At 43.1% G+C, this 23856-nt stretch overlaps 1 protein-coding gene across 2 annotated transcripts in view; it reads right to left on the bottom strand.

The window, feature by feature from the left end:
• Positions 1-23856, bottom strand: part of SCRN1 (secernin 1) — a 71297-nt gene that overhangs the window by 8049 nt on the left and 39392 nt on the right. For both annotated transcript variants that reach the window (XM_059728882.1, XM_006265245.4), the window contains 4 exons: positions 20021-20202; positions 13896-14098; positions 7484-7678; positions 2778-2943 (listed from right to left, as the gene is read on the bottom strand). In XM_059728882.1, coding sequence (XP_059584865.1) covers positions 2778-2943; positions 7484-7678; positions 13896-14098; positions 20021-20202 — 746 coding nt within the window. The remainder of the gene's footprint in view (positions 1-2777; positions 2944-7483; positions 7679-13895; positions 14099-20020; positions 20203-23856) is intronic.

The raw sequence follows: 23856 nt of genomic DNA, 5'->3' as shown, positions 1-23856 counted from the left end.
ACCTGTCTCTCACCCATTGTCTCTCACTCCCTCTGACCCTCACTACCACACATTTGCATTTTCACTGACCTGCATTCTTGCATACTAGCTTCTATCTCATCCAGGAGAGCACAAAACGACTGCAGATGCTCCCTCTGCCTAAAGAAGTGTGTTTGTACCTAAAAGCTTGCAAAGACGAAATTTTTCCAACTATTTTAGTTGGTCTAATAGAAGATATCCGATTTACCCAAAGAACCTCGTCTACTCTGACAACAGCATTGGAAACAAAAGCCCAGAACAATGGCAAGGAAGTCACTAAGCTTTCGTAAATGCTTGTGCAGCCATTATTTTATAATGTTGCGAGGAAAGAATTACTCTCCTTTTCAAAACTAAAATAATCTTCCTTAAGAAATTAGAGTGCACTTAAATTGTTTACTATTTTCTGCTGATCCCTTTTATATATTGAGGATGTGACATTACAAGGGTAACTCGCCTCCATTGCAAATTCCTTTTCAATTACAAAAGCCAGAACTCTGAACAAGTTAAATCATCCATGCTGTGGTATTTCAAGCATAAAAAGATTATATGGAATGCTAATAGAAAAACTATTGATCATTTTACCAAGATTAGCCAAACGGTTTTTATTTTCCACATATAGTGGGTGTTTACTGAAATTCCTATTTCCACTGGATTCAGAGAGCTGAGAACAACAACAAAAATCCACATCTTGAAAACAATTCAAAGGTGTACAGGAAGATAGGTGAGGCATACCACCCATTAAGTCCCCCTTGTAAACCATCTAAACAAAGTCTATTGAGCGTTTAATGACTTGTAGATGTTAAGTACTGAACTGCAAGTTACCTGCATTTGTTAGACTGCAGGTCTCACATACAACATGCCCCTCCTCCCCTCCCCTCCCCCAAAGTAAAATATGCACTTGGTTTTTGAAAGGCAAAATGAAGAAAAAGAAAGATCTTTCCTTGAAAACACTGGTAAATACAGTATTTCCCCAGGATTTAAAATAAAAGAAGCAGGCAGCTGCAGGGAGGGGGGGGAAGTGGAAGAGGAAGAAGCAAGCTGCTCTGTTAATCCTGTAGCTGCAGGATACCACAGATGCTACTGATTGAGTCAAATTACCCAACCCTTCTGCTTTTTGAGCTGATCTGGGTGGGCAGCCAGTAGCATCTGCCAGGTCACCTGAGGATCCAATCCTAGCCAGCAGCACCTGCCAAGTTAGCTGAAAGCCATTGGCTTTCAAATACAGCAGAGCTGAGCTAAGCCAAGCCCTGGGTACAAGGGCAAAAGTTTCTGTGGAAAGTGTCCACAGCCATCAGTTAGGGAACATCCTGTGCAGCACTTGCAGCATTACTCCCTCTCTCCCTGAAGGAAGATTACCATATTCCTTTGCTTAGAATGCACATTCCAAGTGCATGATGTATGCAAGACAACGCAGCAATTTTTTTTCCCAGGCTCTCTGCTAAAGCTCTAACGGGAAATAATTTCCAGCACACTCAAAGATAAACACCAAATCTACACCTCCAGCTCTGAGAAAGATGCATTTTAGTGGAGCAACAACCTATCTTCATCTGCAGTTCCACTAAGTTATAAGCCATGGGGATGTGCCAACCTGCAGCATCTTAAATTTATGAAGTTACATTTGGACTACGCCTCATATTTAACCCCTTCGTAAAAGGTGGTAAAACCCAACCAACATCCCAGTTGCATTGTGTATTTAGACTGTACATTATATATCTTGTTTTTTAGCTGAAGTGGTTTAATGTATGCTTCTAGTAAAAACACTTGATCACCCTATTTCTACATTATCTGAGCTGTACTTGGACATAATGGACAGTGGCAGCTCTCACCCTTTGCAGTTAGGGCCTACAGGCTGGAACAAAAGACTTGCTTTAGTTGCATTAGATCAGGCACAGTGAAGCTATCCCATCTCTTGCCCCAGAATCTTTTTGACGAACCTGCCTCCTCCCTCCTCACCACTCCTTCCTTTAAGCCAGTGTGCTAAAAGCAAATGAAGAATTTCCTGCACAGGCCAAAGTGGCTCCTACAACATGGAGAATTCAGCTTCATCTTTAAATGGGAGAGCACCAATCCTGCCCTATGGTTCTCAGGCAGCAGAGAACAGAAAACAGTCCACTAGGAGACTAACATAATGCCCCCTTAAATTTGTTTATGCCACCTCGACCCTGCATTTGGCTGGAGACTGAAGCAACCCTGAAATAAAGTTATGGCAACCTCTCTGCTACTCCCAAGAAGGTGTTCTGCATCCCAGATATGAAGCCCTCTGGCCACTCCTCCCTCCTGTCTCTGGAGGATGTAGGGACAGGCTGCTTAGAGCTGCATGCACCGTCATCATTACATGGCTTTCCAGAGGAATTTCTCCATGCAGTCCTTATCCATTCTAGCTCCTACCACAGGGCACATGTTAGTGATGCCATTTAATCCTTCCTTCAAAGAAGAAAGAGTGCATGTGCGTGCTGCATAAAACCAGGTAAGCCAGTTAATGCTGGAGGAGGTTCTCAGTTCTGCTGTCATCCAACTTCATTTTCTTGGGTGGACAGCACAGACTGAGAGCACGTGCAGGAAGATGAGAAGGAGAAAGGAGTTATACACCCTCTTCGTTTTTTGTTCAGTAATGCAAGACCAGCTGCAAGTCATCCAAGTTAGATCTGTCACCACGCTTGCTTTAGTAGCTTTTGGTACACAAAGACTCAGCCAGAACCTCACTTTTAGTGCCTACACCACATCTTTGACCAGAAACAGCCCCACATACCCTAACTTACCTTGAAGGGTCTGGCGTGCCCGTGAAGAAGTGAATACATGGAGAACTGTGGTTGTGAGGTAACACAGATACCATGCTAGCCGTAGTAAGGAAAGATTCAGAGTCCACGCAGACACCATGAGCTTTGTCACGTAGAATGTCCATCATTGTTTGTGCAGAAATACCTCCTGCATGAAAGACACACACACACACGGTGCACTATGGTCTGATCCAAAGGAATTTCTTTTACTTCAGTAGCTTTGTAAATGCAAATACCGCATGCGAACACTGTCATGAAAAGAATGCATGTGGCATTCCACTTATTAGCAGCTTGTATCAAAGTGAAGAACCCTGAAATATAGCAGTCAAATAAATCTGCTCAGCTAGCAACTAGCTCAGGGCAGAACTCTATTTTTATAAGACATGCCAATAAAATGCAGCTTTTTGGCACTTAGTTGCCCAATCACACTATTTCATCTTGTAGAACAGGTTGAACCACACATACATGGGTAAGTGGCTCATATGGGTATGTTTTCACCCTACATCACTATGTTTGTGCCTACTGTGCATGATGAGAAGAAACTTAAATGCTAGCCAGAAGATATCTAGCTCCATTTATGCTTTGCTGTGATTCAACTTCATCACGGACACACAGAAGTGCACATAAACCTTCAAATTACAGTAAGTCAAGAACCACACCTAGTAACTTCTTGGTGTCTACACAAGCTTCTAACCATGTGCCCAATAGCAAAGTAGTTAAAGCACTTACCAAAGACAAGAGAAGCCCAGAGAACCCAGTTTTCAGATTCAACACTCCCAACAGGATTTGAGCACTAAGCTCCCACATCACAACCCAATCATCAGGCAACAGGCCAAGCACCTTCACATTGGGGATTGGCCCACACAATGGACAGCAAAGAGGGAAAGTACCCAGAGGACAGAAGGAGAAGAAATAGGAGAGAGCCCAATACTGAGGTTCAGGAAGAGGGATGCTGCCCTAATAGTGGAAGGGATTCCTGGCTTCCATTTGTAAACATTTTCCATCAGTCACTAGCAAAACTGCATGGAGAAAAGAGCAGCCTTCTTCACATGGTGCTCCACATGTCAAAATACCCTCCCCCAGTAGGGCTGGAACAGGTGCCCAGCCTTAGAGTGGCAATCCATGCACCTCATGTAGCAGATGCCTTTTGGAAAACATGACCAGAATCCCTAATACGAAGGAGGACATATCTGGATTTGGAAAGACTAAAAGAAACCCTGGAGAACTGTTAGCACAAACTTCAAGGTCTGAGACTTCCCTTTCAGAGGAAATACTACACACATATAATACTTGGCATTCTAGAGCCTTGTGTTACTCAGCCTGCCTCACCTTTCAGGATTAGGTGTGCACCAATAAAGATTTTTTTGGCCGAATATTAACAAGCCATATCGACCAATACTGATCCGATTGCCAATATGGGCCGGGGCTGCATGCAGGGTAGGCAGTGGTGGCACTGGGAGGGGGGCTATAGTGTGGGCTGTGGCCACCCCAGAATTTGCCATAGCTGCCCCCCCCTGCAACTGTCCCCCTGCCCCAACCCCAAGCCCTACTCCCTCCCTCACTGCAGGGGCCTCAATCAACTCCCCACCCCTACACACCCCCCTTCCCTCCCCCTCCCCCTTTTCCCTCCACAGACTTACCAGCCAGATGCTGCTCTCCAAGCTGCCAAGCTGTGCACACGCATGTGACATTTAACTGGCGACATTATCGGCCACATCAGCCAAAAAAAGCCGAAAGCCGATAATGTCAATTTTGCTTTTTATGGGTGCCAATACGATATGAACCAATGTATCAATGCACATCTATTCAGGATAGAATTGACTTTCTCCAGTGTCCACTACCCCCCAACATGCATCCAGCTTACAAAGGACAGAGTGGGAATAATAGTGACTGGTGTTCCATTTGTTTTCAAATGGCCTGTGGTGATATTCTAGTCCAGTTTTGGTATTTAAGCATCTAGTCATCTACACTGCATTTTTGGCACTTACAGGCAAGTAGGAATTTTATTTCAGGGTACATAGCCATGCATATGTAGACAACTATACACATACCTAGGACATGCACTGACAACAAAATGGTGGTTCGGAAGGCCACCTGCCACAATTTTTGTTCCCGACAACTGAGTGGCTAGGGGGGAACCAGATCTGGGGAACCAGACACCCACTATCTAGGCTTCTCACCCATATGGGGATTTTGAATCACAGGAGTGGGGAGGGGGAGAAAAAAAAAAGTAGGTTGGAAAGGACCTTCAGGAGGTCATCTAGTTCAACCCCCTGCTCGAGGCAGGGATTTCCTTACTTTAACTATCCTAGACAAGTGAACTCAATGAAACAGTAGTTACAAAAAGAGCATGAAAGTGAATGCCCTGCAAAGTGCAAGCAGTCTTAAACCAAGCTAAGACTCATCCCCCCACCCCCCCCCTTGTAATTTAAGAAGGAGAAAAAAAAAGTCATATCCAACTTAACCTGCATGTTATTACATGGAAATCTCTACAGTTGTAAGACAGTAGAGAAATTTGATGCTGTTACAGAGCACCACAACTTTTTTCCTAGCATTTTGGTGCAGTTAAAAGGATTCTCTAATTTCCATTTCCAGCACAGACCCTCCAGATATTTCTCCTCTAGCTGCTTCAGCAGCAGGGGGCATGGCCAGCATCAGCAGTAGTCTGGAGTGAACTGGCCAGGGTCTGCCTGGCACTCCCTCCTGGCTGCTGTAGCAGCAGGGCCAGGGGAACAACCAGACGGCCATCATGGCCGCCGGAGGCAGAGGAGGCAAGGAGGGGGTTTATTCCCCACTCTGCCCTTGGGGAACCACAGCCAGGGTCTGCCTGCCCCGACCACCACTGCCCATCACTCACTGCATGGGGCAAGTAGTGGGATAAGCCCCCTGTCAGACACCAGAGGGAGGGGGAAATAACGCCCCTCCCTGCCCCCTTGCTGAAGCGTGCCTGCTGGCTGCCCTCTAACCACACCCCCGCTCCGGCTGCTGGAGCAGCGAGGGAGGAGCAACCCTGATGGGGGCAGCAGCCTGTCATAGTGTCCGGGGAGTGCAAGCCTCTTCCCAGCAGGGGGGCAGCACTGCAGACGGGAGTGGGAGCTAGGCAGGCAGAGCAGCCACAGATTGCATGGGATGAGCGGCACTAGGAGGGGACTTGGGGGGCTATGGTCACCCCTCTGAGCCCTGGTGCCGCTGCTCGCCCCGTGCAGTCTGTGGCAGATCTGCCTGCCCCACTCCATCCCACCCCTGCCTGCAGTGCAACCCCCCACCAGGAACAGGCATGCACTCCAAGAAGACATGAGAGGGGATGTTGCTCCCATTATGGGTGCTCCCCCCTCGCCACTCCAGTGCCAGGGGTGGGGGTGTGGCCAGAGGCTGGCCAGCAGTGCTCCTTAGGTGAGGGGGCAGTGACGGGGGTTACTTCCCCCTCCCTCTGGCGTTTGGCAGAGGGGCAGGGAGGGGCCTTATTCCACCGCTCGCCCCATGCAGGGAGCGATCAGTGGTGGTGGCAGTCGAGACTGGCAGAACCTGGCTGCAGTCCCCAAGGGGCTGGAGGTGGAATAAACCCCCTCTGTGCCCCCTCTGCCTCAGGGGCCCATGCTGACCAGTGTCTGGCCATGCCCCCACCACTATGGCAGTGAGGAGGGAGCGCCAGGCAGACCCTGGCTCGGGTCTGTGGAACAGGGAGAGGGAATTAAACCCTCTCTCTGGCCATTTCACTCCAGGCTACTGCTGTGGCTGGCCATGCCCCCCTAGCACAGCTTTCCTGCAGCCAAAGGCTGCTCTAGCGCCTCCCCAGTTCCTGGCCTGAGCCACTGAAGGCATTCCTCAGTCCAGAGGGAATGTCTGTTGCTTGCAAATTGGTTCAATCTAGGCAGGTTAGACTAACCTGCAAAGATTGAATCAATTCAGGCTCTGGCTTTTTTAATATCTGTCTATAGCCAAGGAGTTTGGGCCAGATCTAGCTATCTTGATTAGCAAGCTCTGGACTGAACTGCAAACCCCTTTATGCCAGCTGAAATGCTATCAAAGCTCTACTCTGCATGTAATCATTCTTCAGTTGTACCTGAAGATACACTTATTTCAACAATTTTCAGCTGCAGGCTGATTCCACAAACAAGCAAGGTTGGATTTGGCCCATGGATGTGGCTGGCCCATGGTGGCTCTGGAATCTGGCAGTACACTCCAGCCATGGCAGCAAAAGGGGCATCCCCAGGATCCTGCTGCCTGCCACATTTAGTTTATTCTATGTGCTGTAGCAAAGGCAGCACTCCTAGGGTCTTAGCTCCTGCTTTTGCCTGTACATTCCCTTCACAATATCTGCTGATCACTGGGAGGTGCAGCCTCTGGCAGGGGCTGGGTTGCAAACAGCAGCCATTTATAAAACATGCAAAGGGTGTACACACCAGGATACAGCAGCATAAAGCATTTAAACAGAAGTTTGTGATTCTAAAATTTAAGCGAAGTAGGGGTTAAGGCTAAGGCCTTTGTGGATTTTGTTAGTATATCTGTAATCAAACTAGGTGCAATTATCTCTTGATTACCAATCAGCTATGGATTATGTTTACATGGTTTATAGAATAGAGCAAAGGCATTCCCCTACATGTACGCAACTACAAAAGGTCTGGTTGAGAAAACCAGAAATCAAACAGCAAGGACCACATGCAAAGAAAGGGATCACTGACACTTACCATCTTGGTTATCTAGGCTCTCCTTGCCTGCACAGCATTTTACATGGTCCTCTGCCAGAGAGAACACTTTGGCAAAATTGAATTCTGCATCTCCATTCCACCATCCTCGACTCTCTGCGTAACTCCTAAGTTCAGGATGCTCAGCATCAACCCTTGTGGTTAATGAAAGTTGATTACAAATACACTTCACTCCCTCTATGGAAAAGAGGAACACAACAATATAGCATTAATACACTGTAGCTGGAAAGGATTTGCAGGGGCAAATTACTTGCATTTAGGAAACAAATGAAACCACTCGTTTTTCTGGAAAGGTGCCATGTTACACAGCAAAGGGCTTAACTGATGGCAGGCAATTGCAGAACCTGACTCTTCAGTGTGCTTTGTAATGCATTTACTAGCTTTAGGGAAAAAGGAAAAGGAAACAAAAAAACAAAGAAACAACCCCCCCACCACCACTTTGTGAGCAGAAATCTGAATGCTAGCATTTGATACCATCTTTGCATTCTGGGAAAGACAACTCGAGAGCCAAAGCAGGAGAAAGTCAGGCCCACATATTGCCAGAAAGTACATTACAAACATTTCATTTTCAAAGGCTCCCAGAAGAGACCATCTTGCTGTTTTTTTCCAGACTTTATTAACAAGCTCAAAACGTGACTAATTTCCCAAAATACGTAACAGTATTGCTTCAGCCCAGAATTTTCCCAGTTTTGTTTTTTTTGTTTGTTTGTTTGTTTTTTGTTTTACCAGAAGAGAAACTTCTAATACAAATTCAACCACAGCATTACACACATTTGCTGATTTGAAATTAAATCAGTTATAAAAGGCAATTTTGGTTTTGCTAATTGGAAAGGGAGGGGAGGGGTATACATTTGAAAGACAAGTAAAAACAAAGGCTTGAGTTCATAGATGTTAGGGTCGGAAGGGACCTCAGTAGGTCATCAAGTCCAACCCCCTGCCCTGGGCAGGAAAGAGCACTGAGTGTTTGCCCAGTTTCCTCTTGAAGACCCCCAAGGTAGGAAGAGCACCACCTCCCTTGGAAGCCCATTCCAGATTCTGGCAACACTTACTGTGAAGAAGTTCTTTCTAATGTCCAACCTAAACCTGCTCTTCATCAATTTGTGGCCATTGTTCCTAGTTACTCCAGGAGGTGCCTTGGAAATAGAGCATCTCCTACTCCTACTCTTGCGAAGGCTTAAGAGATCTAGGTCCCTCAGTCCCTCCTCGTAGGGCCTTGCCTGCAGGCCTCTGACCATATGAGTGCCCCTCCTCCAAACCCTCTCAAGATTCTCCACATCCCTCTTGAAGTGCGGTGCCCAAAACTGGACGCAGTACTCCAGCTGCGGCCTGACCAGTGCTGCATAGAGGGGGAGGATCACCTCCCTGAACATGTTCGTCATGCATCTGCTAATGCACAATAAAGTGCGGTTAGCCTTGTTGATCACTTCATCACATTGACGACTCATGTTCATCTTGGCATCAACTATGACTCCAAAATCCCTTTCTGTTGCTGTGCTGCTGAGAAGGTCATCCCCCAGCCTGTAAGTGTGTTGGTGGTTTGTTTTGCCCAGGTGCAGCACTTTGCATTTGTCTCTGTTGAACTGCATCCTATTTCATTCTGCCCATTTTTCCAACCTGTTAAATAAGGCCCATTTTCCAGTTAAATTAAAAGCCAAAAATAAACCCTCCCCTACAAAAAAAAAAGGTTTAAACTGTTTTAGTATTTAGAAACATAGTATAACTATCCAATTATACGCTTTCCCTTACAGAAAAATTAAAAATCATTTAACATGAAAGCTTATGCTTCAACAAGATTTTTTATACAAGATTCAATAAACATTAAGAAAACAGTGTGGACCAAAGCCCAACTAAAAGCCATAAATAAGGATATTTTGTAAGGCTTGGGGGTTTTTTTGATTTTTTTTAAATCCAACTGAAATATTTATATCCATATTCTGACCTCAGATAGCATCATTGACAATTGCTGCTGCAAACAGTAAATGCATTGCAGCTGCAATGGAAGAAGAGTTAGGAATATGGTTACAAGCTCTTAAAGTACATTTGAAACATGGCGCAGACTATTTTTTAAGGCAGAGTAAATGGTATTTAATAAATACTATTAAATATTTTAATATATTGTCTTCCATACATTTTTATAAAAACAGATTTGCTTTTCTAATGGGCCATGAATTTAAAAATTAAAGACCTGCATTAAAAAATAATTCTATAAGTCAATTACTGGCTGCAAACCCATTGCTGAAACAAAGGGTCAATTGCAGGCTGAAATACTTTTTTCTGCTTCACTGGTTCACACTTCCATACTTGTACCACTGAAGGGCATTCATCATCGCTTAGCTTATCACTTTTAGGGGTTTGGGGTATTTTGGTTTTTCTTCTTTTATTTAAAAAAAAAAAAAAAAAAAAAAAAAAAAGAGCCAAACAATTTTCTTTATTTGACCAACTGGTACATATTAGTGTTAATATCAAATTAAGTGAAATGCTTAGTAACAGCCCTCTAAATATTACATCAGGAATTCATTTAATTTGTTTTCTTCTCTCTTCCTGCTCCTCTCTGAGTCAAACTGGCATCGAGTCTGACCCCCTGCTTATGCAGGGGGTCAGACTCGATGATCTATTGAGGTCCCTTCCGACCCTAACATCTATGAATCTATGAATTACTAGTCAGTGCTGATTTTTTTTTTCACGTCAGAGGAGGAACAGTAACAGAACGCTATTTCCTATCTTTATAATCAAAACATTCACTAGAGAAGCTGGATATTAAGTCAGCAAGGCTAGATGAAATGCATCCTCAATAAGTAAAGAATTAGGTGACATAATTGCAAAGCCATGGGCTATTTCTCTGAGAACTTATTGAGGTTGGCAAGATCCCAGACAACTGGAAGAGGATAAAAAGCATGCCCACCTTTAAGAAAGGAAGAAGGAGGATCTAGGGAATTACATATTGGTCAGTCTCACTTCAGTGCTCAGAAAGATTATGGAGTAGGTCATCAAGTAATGTTTCTAAGCACCAGAGTAGAACCTGGTAATTAGAAATGGTCAACATGGATTTGCCAAAAGCAAGTCTTATTTGATTAACCTGATTTCCTCCTATAACGCGGCGCAAGGCTTCATGAATAGTAAGATAGCAGTAGATGCAATATCCTCATCTTAAGGATAACATAATTACCATTATGAAGCTAAGGAAATACAGTGTAGACAGAAGTACTTCAAGGTAAATACACAATTGGTTAGATATAGTGCTCAAGAGTAATCATCAACAGCCTAATTTCTAAATGGGAGGAGGTATCAAATAGGATTCTCCAGGGATCTGTTATGGGTTGGAGGATGGGACTAAGCATTTAGTTAGCAAATCCATACATGACATGAAGCTCAGTAGAGTTGCAGACACTCTGGATGACAGGATTAAGATTCAGATATTACTTTGGGAAACTGAAAAGAGTGATCCAAAGTTGAGTTAAATTCAAAGAGGACAAGTTAAAAAAGTCTTGATTTTAGGATGGAATAAATCACATGCATAAGTACAGATTAAAGAATAGCTAGCTAGGCTGCAGTACTTCATAAAATGACCTGATGGTTATAGAATGTTCTTGTTGCAAAAAGATCAATACCATATTGGGCTGAATTACCAAGATGGTCACTTGCAAATCAAAGGAAGTGACTCTTCCATTCTATTCATCAGGTGAAACCTGACATTTGTTTGTTTGTTTTGGGTTCTGCACTTCAAAAACAAAAAAAAAAAAGGTAGCGGGCAAATTAAAAAGTATTCAGCAGAAGGTAACAAAAATTTAGAAGATTAAATCTCAACAGAATATCAAGGGGGATTTAATAAGTCTTCCACATGAAGGCTGGTTACAGACGATGGTGATAGACTATTCTGTAGCCACAGGTGGCTGGGAAAGAAACTGGCTCAAAATTCCAACAAAGGAAATTTAGGTTGGCTATCAGGCAGAACTTTAAATAATCTATTCCCATGTCTAACTACTCTTGAAAGATCACAGAATAGTCATCCTTACAATTTAAGAGCAGAATAGATAAATGTTAGCACTGTGCAAACTGGCACCATTCCATTTTGCCTTCAGTTTCAACAGAACAGTGTTTCATATCGAATCTCATTTTGAGTTCAAACAGCTGTTCTGTTCCATTCCATCGAAACAGAAAGGCTGTTTTGACGTTGTTTCGAGTTTGGCTGACTTTCCATCCCCAACGCTGCATTGCGCCTGGTCCTCCTGCCTGCGCGGGGGACCAGGAAGCAGTCCAGCTGGGCTGCCTCCTACCCCCTGCCGGATCTTGCGCTGGGGATGGGAAGTCAGCCCAGCTGGACTGACTTCCCATCCCCAGCCTATGTTCAAAACGTTTCAACTTTCTAAACGTTTCAACCAGCCTCGTTTTGTTTTGAGGCTATTTTGATGGCCTTTATTTCATTCCGATTTTCCTGTTTCGACGTTGAAATTGGTCGAAACAGTGTTGGAACGAAGTTGCCAGCGAAATTTCGCACAGCCCTAATAAATGTGTCTGGAATTGTTTAAACAGGTATGATCCTACTTTGAGATGGAGGTTGGATTAGATAACAGCCTGAGGTCACTTCCAGTCCTGTTTTCTTGATTAGAAACTCTTAAAGGACAAGTTCTGTTCAATTACACTAGTCTTCCACAGAAAACCCAATGATCCGGATCTGGAGTCACCATACTAGTGAACAGCAAACCAGGTGTTTAGATGATACCAGTGTCCCACAAGATCTGTAGCATGACATTTCATTTGAAAATATATAAGAAAAATAAAAAAGCCTTCTGAAGCATGGGGCAATGTCAAGTGATGCAGTGCAGTATTCTGCAGTCTGCAGTCCATTTCTCCTATTGCCAGTAGCTTTTGCAAGCAATGGGTATATAGACGCTAGTCAGTTTTATTGCTACTCACAGGGCCGTAAGAAGAGACACTGACAACTGACAAGAATACAAATTTTAAGCTACTATTTAAAACAAAACAGTTGCAAGCAGCAGCAGATCTAGGCAACAGACTACTGGGACAACTCAAAAAGGTGGAGGAAGAAAAGATGAGACAATCTTCAACCAGGAAGTTCAAATAAAAGAAACATTGGTCAATATGTGGATCCAGAAGTGGCACTCAAGTCTCTGCAGCCAATCACTTCCTAATAGTAGGGCTTCTCATCAGGGCACTACTACCCAACAGTCTCCCTTTCACACTGTTAACATTTAGTTGCAACTAGAAAAAACTTACATTTCACCTTATCAGCAGTTAGGAAGCTTTCAAGCTTTGCAGAGAGAAAGAGTATAACTGCGAAGGGGGAAAAAAGCAATCCTGGTCTGCATAAAAATATTTAATGGACTGGAATAATGATGCTGTTACAAACATCATACAGAGTTTCATTGTTTGACTGATTTGAGCAAGTCAGACCCTTTTATGATTCCCTCTTAATTTTAGATAAAATGAAAGGAGACAGGAGGGAAGAAAACTGAACATGGTGTTACACAACATCCAGCAGGGGTGAGGGAAATAAAAGAAAAAAAACCCCATTAAGCCCCCCCCCACTCCAAAAAGTCCTAGTTAAATCCACTTGTCAGCACTTTAAACCTATTCAAAATGTAAGACGTTAAGGCCTAAATTTAATTTGATAAATTATTTGAATAATACAAATATTTAAGCAGTGCATGTCTGCTAGTGAAGTTCTAAAGAAAGAAGCCACTGCACAGGTGGAAGCTACTGGCTAAGTTGGTGCTAACCCAGCTTTCAACAGTGGTAGTCCTTCCTACAAATGCAGAGAGAATGCTCGCCTTCCATTTATATGGCTAGTTCAAAGTTGACAACCTGTCTGGGTTCTGTAAAAGCAGGAAAGCTAGTTATTACTAGACAGAGAGAGGATCAAGTGACATGCAAATGTCAGTGACAAGAAATAAATCAGTTTAAGTAACTGCAGATAAAAAACTCACTTAAAACAGTTCGAAGTATAATATTTTTGATCATTTGCTTATCTAATACTCTTAAAATTAATTTAAAACTGAAATCACTTTAGAGCTGCCTGTGAATATGAATTCAAATGCACATATCACGCGAAGCTCAAATCAAATCACAAGTAAAACGTTTAAATCTAAAAAGAAGTTTCATTCAGATTGTTGTTTTAGGAAGTGCTGAATGTTTAGCTGTATAATTGCTTACTGTTAGCAAAAGTACCAGCTTGTACTAACTAATAAGAATCCACTTCTCTTTAGGAACTAACCAAATAGTACAAAAGGGAAAAACAAGATTAAAACCAATTATTTCATTGAAGGTTTTTTTAATTAAAATAAGCCATTTAAATCATATGAGAGAGGGAGAGAGAGAAAATCCACCCTGGCAAATTCTTTGTTGCAAAGCAGGTTTGCTGCTAGTTAAAACTAACCTGTGATCTTTTCTGCTGCCCAATATTTTCCAACAGTCTCTAGTATCCAGGCTTCTTTTCTGTCCACAATCAGAAATGCACTCTGGAAAGCATGGCATAAGTTCCCATCTTCATAGTAATTTCCACCTTGTCCATACTCTCTCAACAATGAAACTATTACATCTAAAGCTTCTTTAGCTGTTGCTCCTCTTTCTAGACCAAGCCTAAAACAAAGAAAAAAAGATCTACTAGAATTACAGAAACAATAAAAGGCTCATGTGTACTGATTCAATTAGCAGAGATTTGTATTTATTTATTTATTAACTAAAGCTAGAAAATGCTCCCACAGGACCATTGAAGTGTCAAACCAGGCCACAGAAATATTTGCTTTATGGGTTTATTAACTTTAATATCTGAGCCACTGCTTCTAATGTTGTTTGACTTCTGTCAAGTTTTCATGCTGGTCTCAGCTGATTTCCAAACTACTGGGTTAGTTTTACTAGTTCAGAGCTTAGCAGAAACTACACTTAAAAAAAAAAAAACCCATCAAAAACACCCCTAACACACACCAAACCTGCAGAGTTCTATTAATCCTCCTCTGGCAAAGTAAATGTGAAAAACTGTCTTTTCTTGTCAAGGTTGTTCTTAGGTTTTCAGTGTATATACTGCCACTGTTGTGTACAAACTAATGCACAATCAGGCATGGCTATGACAGAGACAGGATAAGAAAGCAAAGTTACTTCTATTTCATAGCCCTTCTCTTGCCACACTACAATACTTTTTGTCCACCACACTTTCCTTTCACATCACTATTCATTAAGTATTCTGTTCTGTAGGCAGATGCATTTGTTGAAGAGTGTGCCCATTCTTACTTTACTATGTTAAACTCCTAAAAAGTTTTTCTGGAAACAGTAAGCAAGGAACTTGCTGAAGTTGAATTTGACTACCTTAAAAGTAGGTTTAAGATTTGCAAGCTTGCATCATAAGTAAATGATTAAAATATTCACTTTCAAAATAAAATTAAAATAGTTAAATGTACGTTAGTTAGCATATTGATCTGATGCATCAAGAACTGTATTCAAAATTAAAATCCTAATTAGTTTTTCTTAACAGTTACTCATTCATCTAATTGCTACCTAAACATCACAAGAGGTTTCTATTTAATCTTTCAATTGATCTCCACCATTAGTGAAGGCATACTATTTAGAAAAAAATTATACATAAACATGGATTATTTTGGACTTCAACCATACATTCCCTTAAGTAATATTAATCTACCAGGCTATAAAACCCTCACTGTTAGTGAAAAATAGAGCCTCACTTTCTGAAGCAGCAGTGCCTGGATCTGGTCTGTGGTAAAGGGGATTACCCTTTCCCTTTTGCAGCCCTCCCAGCTCTCCCCATCTACAGCTGGTACTGCTTCCTCCCTCCCTCCCCTCCACAACCCCAGCAGGCACCAGTTACTTTCCCCCTGGTAAACAGCCCCCACTTTAGGGATGAAGTAAGCCCTCCTCCTTTCCCTCCCCATCCTTTCCCCTCCTACTAGAGGGGGATGGTGGCCCTCAGTGCAACTGGGTCACAAGCACCCAGCTCAACAGTCTAAAACAGGGGTCAGCGAAGTCCAGCCTGAAGGCTGGATCGGGCCCACAGTGAACTCCATTTCCCAGCCGCCCCTGCCTATATCACTGTGGCCAGCTTCCAGGGAGACCCCAATAGCAGCAGCACCATGAAAGCATGGGGCCGGGGTTTCCATGGAAACTGGCCCCAGCAGCACTGGCAAAGCACGCAACATGGTAGGGAGCTACTCCAGGGCTGGGATCTTGTGGCACTAACAGTGTGGTCCAAAGCTGGGGCAGAGCTGCGATCTGCTGCCCAGTACCCACACACCTTGAGTGGGGGCATTCAGATAGTGAGTCATGGCTCTGCCACAGACCATGCGGTCATCACCGCAAGATCCCAGTCCCAACCCCAGAACAGCTTCTTGCCCAGCTGTGTGCCCTGCTAGCACTGCCGGGGTTGGTCTCCATAGAAATTATGGCCCCATGCTGTCATGGCACTACCGATACTGGGGCCTCCATGGAAATTGGCTGCAGCAGCACAGGCAGGGGTTGCTGAGAAATGTAGTCTGGTTTCTGGCCGGATTCACCATTTTGCCTACCCCTGCTCTAAAAGGTTGAGTACTACTGTTCAAGAGCAGGGATGCTCAGCCCCCAGCCTGTGGGCTAGATCCAGCCCCTGATGCCATGTTATCCAGCACACAGGACTGCTCCACTAGGGAGCCACTGCAGGCCATGGTCCTGTGCACTAACATCAGATACGCAGGGCAGCATGAGGCCTGATCCAGGTGTGTGGGCCTGATCCTAGCATTTGGAGTCTAATCCAACCTGCAGTTCAGCCCTGTGCCACACATTTGACCTGTCAGACCAAAAGGTTCAATCTTCTAGAGTATCACAATGCATTACAAAAAGCAAATCAAATAAACCATACAACCCTGCTACTTTCTAACTTTACACATTCCTTTAGGTGCAGAAATTGAAGCAGAGGTTGAGATCCACATTTCTGGAAATTCTTCCTAGGTTGGGTACATAATTTGACAAAAGGGGCTTGAATTTCAGAGCTGCCAACTACCTATATCTCCAACTGAAGTCAGTCTGAAAAAACCTTGAGTGGCCCACCCTCCGATGGAGATAGGTTCGGGGTCTGCTTCCCCCTGCCAGCCCCAGCTCTGGGTAGCTGCTGCCAGCAACGGAGCCTGAGCTGCTCCCAACAGGCAGCTGGGAGGCTGCAAGCCCTGTTGCAAGCAGCTCAGGCTCCACGATTGACAGCAGCTACCCAGAGCTGAGGCTGGCTGCAGCCGGGAGGCTGCAAACAGCTGTGCCAGGCTCCAGAGCCCCGGCATCAGCTCTGTACCGGTGCATGCATGCGTGCCTCAGAGCGGTAGTGGGGGAGGGGCCTGAGGCAGCACAACCCCAGTCTCTTCTCTGCTCCTCGCACAGAGCTGGTGACTGGGCTCTGGAGCCTGGCACAGCTGCTTGTAGCCAGCCTGGGCTCTGAGCAGCTGCAGCAAGTAGCGGGCAGGCTGCAAACAGCTCTGGCATCAGCTCCATGCTGGTGGCAACTGCGCGCACACCTTGGGGCAGACAACAGGGCAGCGCAGCACTGGTAGAGCTGATGCCTGGGCTCTGGAGCCCACTGTGTCCCCTGCTGTGCCCTGCCATGCTGAGTTCCAAAGCTGCTCTGCAGAAGTAGTGAGGGCAGCACAGCAGGGAGCATTGCCAGTATGTGCTGCCTCCCCAGAGCCCAGGGCCGGGTCTGGGGCAGAGAGGTAGCAGATGTTTGCAGCTGGCCCAGGTTCTGGGCAGCTGGTGATAGCCACAGAGCCTGGGCTGGGGGGCAGCAGGGCAGGGGCAAGCGGCAGAAGCAGGGCATCCCATCATGTACCCCCTACCCTCATTTTGTTTTTCTGGCATGCTGGCACTCTGGCACCTTCCAAGGTAGGCATTGTGGGGGTTTTTGGCACTCCGACCAAAAAAAATGTTGCCTACCCCTAAGATAGGTAGTAGTTGCTCCTCAGCTCTGAAACATCTCCCTTGAGGAACCCTAGAACCTAAATCTGGGCATCTTCCGGAAGTGATGTAAGACCTTTCCATTTGGGCATGCATTTAGTACAGGGGATTTAGTTCTGGAGAACTGTTTGGGACATTGTTTAGGGAGCTTTAGTATTTTATTCTAATATTTTATCAGCTTTTATAGCTTATCTTGTATTTATTTTAAGCCTCCCTGAGCCATTTGTGGAGATGATGGCACATACATCAAATAAAATACATCTTTCCTTAATTATTTCCAGTTTGGGACAGCACAAACACCAGACAGACCTCACTGGTGTTGAAAACAATGGGGAAAAAGTAACTTTATTTTACATGGCAAGTTCTTGTTAATGCATCCCAGAAGGGAAATTTTCCTTTTCACAACTGAATTGCATCACTGAACTAGTTTAATACACCATAACCTCCCAAATCCTTTAGTATGATAGTGTTGCCCAGCCAGTCCTCCACACCTTCCATTTGTATTTGGGGATTGATTTCTCCCTTCAGTCTTTACTGAGTTTCACATTGTTGAGTTTGGACTATTTCTCTACTGAGATCTTGATTTCTCATCTTGTCTTCCAAAGCGCATGCAATTTGTCTCAGCTTGCCACCATCTGCAGATTTTGCATGTATATTCTTTATTCCTAGAAAAAAATACTGAATAGAGCTGAACCCAGAAGTCCCTTGTCAGAAACCAGCTGAAAATGTACTCCCCACTTTGAGAGAAACCTAGTGTAAACTATTCATAGTCCCATTTCTTCAGCTAGCAGTTGAAACCCTATTGTGACTTCCTCTACACATTTCCTTATTTTGCTTCCAAGAAGGTCATATGCAATAGCATCAAAAACTTTAAGCAAGACATCTGCCATCTCCCTTTTTTCTGCTGGGGCAATTATCTTGTTAAGGTAGTAAATTTAATTGATATGACAGGGGTTTTTCTTGACAGGTACATATTGTCTACTTATCACCTTTTCCAACAGATACTCAAATCAAATACTTAATAGTTTGTTTTTGCATCTTTCCACATTTGTAAGTTTGGCCATCTGGGTGATAAAGGTCTTTTAGAGAACTGGAAGATTTATGTCTGGCCTTCTTCAGTCCTTCCGGACCTCATCTACCCTCCATGAATTCACAGAAATAAGCTGCGAATGCTTAGGAAATTAGCCAACATAATCTCTGTAGCCCTCTAAAGTCAAGAGCTGACAACTCAGAAACATCTAATTATTCTTTAACTTGTTTTTGCCCATCCTGGCCTATATTTCCATTTACTTGTTGAAGTTAACTGCATTACTTGCTCACTAGTATCTTTTTTTTTTTTCTTTTTGCAACCTAAATTAAAGGTAGCACCAATACTTCAACCTTCTCTGCTTCAGCGTCTTATTTGCTCTCTTCCCCTATTTAATTAACAAATCTGTGCTTTCCTATTTCTTGAGGTAACAGCAATCAAACTCATCACAAGATAAAAGGATCAGAGATTTGATATAGGATAGCTGATGCACAGACAAATGTTCATATGCCCACTCTCTCCATGCAATGAGAGAGCTAAACCAGTATAGCTTATCCCTCTGTAAAACAGGGTTAAATTTTCATTACCAGCAGTAAGAGAAGACAAAGATAGTTGCTGTGGCAGAGCTGATGCATAGTAAAGCCCCATCCCCTTAACCTGTATTTTGTTCGGCCTATACCCTTCCTCTTTCAATGCATTTACAAATGCTCTTGTTGCCTTACATCCTTTCCTTTCTTAGCTGTACCTCCTTTTACAGCTTCACCTTTCTAAATTGATATTTTTTTTAAATCTATACTTATCAAAACTCCTGTTGACTACTGCCACCAGGGAACCCAACATTTTTTCATTAGAAAAAAAACCCAACACTTTGCTCAGTAACAGTGGTTTTTACCATTACCATCATCTCTGTAGGAGATTGCTTCTTCAGCTGGGAACATTTCTATAGACTCATTCATGACTTTTTCCTCATAGCCTCCAACTTTCTGGTATTAAGATTCTCTTCACTGCAAGTTCAATGTGCAGCTTTAGATTTATGCTGCAAAGCAAGCCTTTCAGGAAGCCAGCCTGGAGTGAATGAACTTTCAGGGGTCTGTTTGCCAGCATTCAGAAGAAGGACAAATGGCTTACACTGGAATGAACGGGCTGCAGTAACTTATTTATTTCAGGGCTTTTATGCAAATGCCGAAATAAGCTTTCTAGATCACAGTGAAATATTTTAAAAAAGTTAAAGAATATAGGCAATATATAACTGCAAGTTAATCACTTCTTCCTTACACTTGGTGGACTGAATTATAGCTTTCTTTACCCTGCCAATATAGTACTGCTGGTTTCTATAGTAGGTAGTCCCTATCAGATTCAGTGACCACAAGCTGGCTCAGAGAATCAAATACTTGCAATGTTTCAAACTAGCAGTTGCAATACATTGAACTGATAGTATTTTAGGCCCTGTACACACAGCACCTATAGTTTTTATATTCAGCATTATGTCTGTAATATAAGTCCTCTTCCAGTCTTAAATAGGTTGATTCATTGTCCAGCCTTTAACCACTCACCTGACAAGATCCATTCCCAGCAGGGCTTCAATTTCAGAAGCTGGCTCTTTGGTTATGATGGCTTCATTGGCAATGCAGACTCCATGTTCATTCGCTCCCATTTCTGCTCCCCAAAGCCATGCAGGTCTGCTTAATACAATAGCATGAGTCTTCGGCACCTGATCGATCTCTACATATGTGCACTGCATGAAGGAACCGGAGGAGTAGAAATGAAAATATAAGCGATTTATTTTGTTCTCTTAGAGTACAGTATTACATACTGAAGTCTAGTTACACTATAAATAGGACAAATGTTTTTGTAAAATACAAACAATATAATTTTGAAACACCTAGTATTTCTCAGCTTTGCCAAAAACAGGCAGATGGAGCGAACAGCTGAGGGAAGGATATTCCATTTTAAGAAATAACCCACATTATTTTGGAGTTCTTATAGTGGACCAATTAAAAGTTTTCTAAATATATCCATACACCTCTCATTGCACAAGGACAACAGGCAGAAGTAGAGTACAAAGTACATAATCTTTGTGTGGGAAAGGAGGCAAAACCAAGGAAAGAAGAAAGAGTCATTTGTTTATCTTGACATGTCATCTCCCTCACTCAGATCTTTGAAAATACGTCATTCCTAGACTGCTGGGTTGGTTACACATATGCATAAGAACTAAACTGGAGGAAGAACTAAACTGGAGCAAAGGAGATTTACATTTTAGTTCTGAAGTAATTCTTATTGCTTACAGGACTAACTTCCACAATCCAGCTAGTCCTCTCTTCCACAATTCCATCCTCACTGGTCAACACGGCTCTGTAAACATCTCTGATACAAGAGGTGGTCTCTCTCAGAGGCAGAAGAAAAAGTATTTTGTCCTCAATTGTGTCAAAATATGACTTAGCAGGAGCTTGCAGGTAGTATAGATGTTATGCTGGTGAGGGGTGGAGAGAGGAAAGTGCTCTCTCTACCATGCCCTGAAACTTTGAAAAAGAAGATCCTAGTTATAGGAGCCAAGATTGATATCAAAGAAAGGTGGGGGGTTACAGCTTCTCAGTTACCTTGCTTAGAAAGTATGAACTTGGACATGGGGTGATAGTTCATGGCTAGTGACTGGAAACTATGATTTCATTAGTCTTGGTTTATCTATGTGATTCAGCACAGCTGATACATTTCTCTCATTAAAAGCACTGACTGTTAGCAAGATCACAGGTATTATCCCACTGCCCAAGAAAACCAGGGTCAGTCATACACATTGTCTTTGATTTTCCCTGGTGCTTTCATGAATATTACCAGTGTGAATGGACAGAAATGTAAGGCACTGCATTTCTGATCCTGCTCTCTGCTTGTATTTGGTGGCTGATGAGGCCATATAGGTCATTTATCCTATTGAACATGAGTATAGCATAAGAAATAACTGGAGGTTATGAAAAGGAAAGTCTACTTTTAGGAAAATTAGTCTGGAAATTCAGGGTAAGGTATGCAAGGTTGAGTATACAGGTTCAGTAACAGGCTGTTTCAGAACTAACGAAGTGGGAAAAAACAGGAATGTGTAGCAGAAACAATCTGTAGTTTCAAGGGGACAGAAATCCTTTGGTGCTAGGGCATCACAAGGGCTAGGGCATACTGTATTCCAAGAGAGGCTGTGGTAACTCCTCACTAGCTCAGATCCCTTAAGTTTATGGAAAAGGAAGAATGAGTGGGGTAATTGCCATACTTAAAACTTCTGATTTTTGGTCTTTAATACATAGATGCAGACACTTAAACATATGAAATATTTTCTCTGTTTACTAAGGGAAATATTCTGCATCTTGAAAAAGAGTAAGGGAAAACAAGGAGAAGTTAGATATCTGCATTCCTAATTTCATCTTCATTAAAGAAGATAAAAAGGGATAAAAAATATTCCCGTTGGCTAAGTGCAACATCTTTTTCAGATACTACCAGGGTACCAAGTTTTATGCTACAAGGACATTTCTATTTTTAAGTGCACTACTTCCCTCAGTCAGTGTAAAAGGGACTTACGATCATCAGGACCAAACTGTAGCTAGGCCACCTATCTATAGCAAGTTAAACTGTTTAAACTCTCCTTTTTCCATGTAGAGTTGCCTGCAAATAGATCAGAATTTCCACAAATGTTTACTTAATTTTTTGTGCAAATATTTCAGGCTACAGAAAGCTTGCTATTCGCTGAAAGTATTTAACATTCACTCTCAAGTATTCAGAGACTGACTGGTCACCCATGTGACCCTGACTATTTACTGTCCTCTGACTGAGGACCATAACTTCTATTCAGGCATTCATCCCATTTAACTGACTGGGATTCATTTTTCTGAAACACTCACTTATCCTGCTTGAGAAAAAGGAGCTGGAGATGCTCAGGCCTCAAGAATATTAAACATTTTTCTTTCTCCACAAGACCATTGTGTACTGTTCATGTATTTTAAATATTCCCATATAGTGTATTTAATATTATTTGGAGTCTCTCTCTGAATACTGTAGGTGTATGGAGAACCCAAAAATAGAAGCAAAAAGGTTTAAACTCTGTATTGAATACATCTACATTTGCAGAATAGCAGCAGTTGAAAAAAAGAAAAAAAAAATATATACACTCTCTCATTGAAAGGATGCAGTGCATCATGAAGCAAACATTTCTTGTAGAAATTAAGCTCTGAAAACATCTGAAGAATCCTCCATTTATCTCATTTCTGACAAGGCCTCATTCTATAATGAGAATTGTTTGAACATAGCATGGAGCTAGCTAAAGGGAAAACCAATAAAGATACTGTTGTTTCTTTCTGTACTGATTTTTTCATGTTCCCTGAACTGTCAACATGCCTTGAAAACATGCTGTATTTTTATGCAGTAGTTGTGCAACTTCAGCTTCTGTATTTTAATCCATGTTAAAATAATTTCTGGTCTTAGGTGATTTACTCTTATATAAACTGACTTGTGGAACATTATGTGAATATATAGAGCTAAATAGCCAAGGAAGTTGACAACAGAGTACATTAGCCTTGCAAAATTGCTGTAAACTTGCTATCTCCTGTAAGGGAGTACCCTCTCCAGGGGTGGCTGTGAAGCCCTTGAAGTCTCTTCAGTCCTCACTCTCTTTGGGCAATCACCCCTTCAGTCTTTTCTGCCACACCTTGATGTTATGTTTTATATATGAGGGAGACTGGAGTCTCCTGTGGTTCAGTGGCAAAATCCCTATCTGTCACACAGGAGATCTGGGTTCAATTCCTGGATGCTTATATACAGCCAAGAAGGCATCAAATGCCTGGATTCAGTCTGGCCCTTGGATTCTGTCTCAGTGGCGTAAAGGGTGGGGTGGAAGGTCTGGGCAGCCTCCACTCCTCCAAAAACTCCTGCTTAGGCATATGTACTGAAGGTCTGGGTGACCTCTCATACATACACCATGATCCGGAAGAATCAACAGTTGCCAAACATGAGGGAGACTGCTTCCTAATCTGTTCTCTCCAAATGCCACCAGGTGCCTGTGGTTCTGGCCTTAAGGGCTAACATGCTTGTTATTGACATGATCGCCCTCAGCCCTTCCCCAGGTTTCTCCCTCCCACTGGTAGGAGCCCTGCTTCAAGCCTAGAGTCAGGAGCTTCACTGCTTGTAGCTCCTGGGCTTAGCCTGCTTGACCAAGCCAAGGGCTTATATCCCAGCCCTTGCCTCATCAAGTGATGCCCTCATTAGCTCCCTTCTTCACCTGCCAGCTGCTTTGCAGGGTGCCCCTCTTCTAAGTGACAGGAACATCCCATGCTGTCACACTGCTCACCTACTCTTTGCCATGATTATTTTTCCCCATTAACCCAAATAAGAAACTAATGACATTTTGACATTTCAC

Source organism: Alligator mississippiensis, chromosome 5 (assembly GCF_030867095.1).
Source record: "Alligator mississippiensis isolate rAllMis1 chromosome 5, rAllMis1, whole genome shotgun sequence".
Classification (NCBI taxonomy): Eukaryota; Metazoa; Chordata; order Crocodylia; family Alligatoridae; genus Alligator; species Alligator mississippiensis.
The sequence above is the reverse complement of the archived record's forward strand: the minus strand, read 5'-3'. Positions and strand labels throughout refer to the sequence as shown.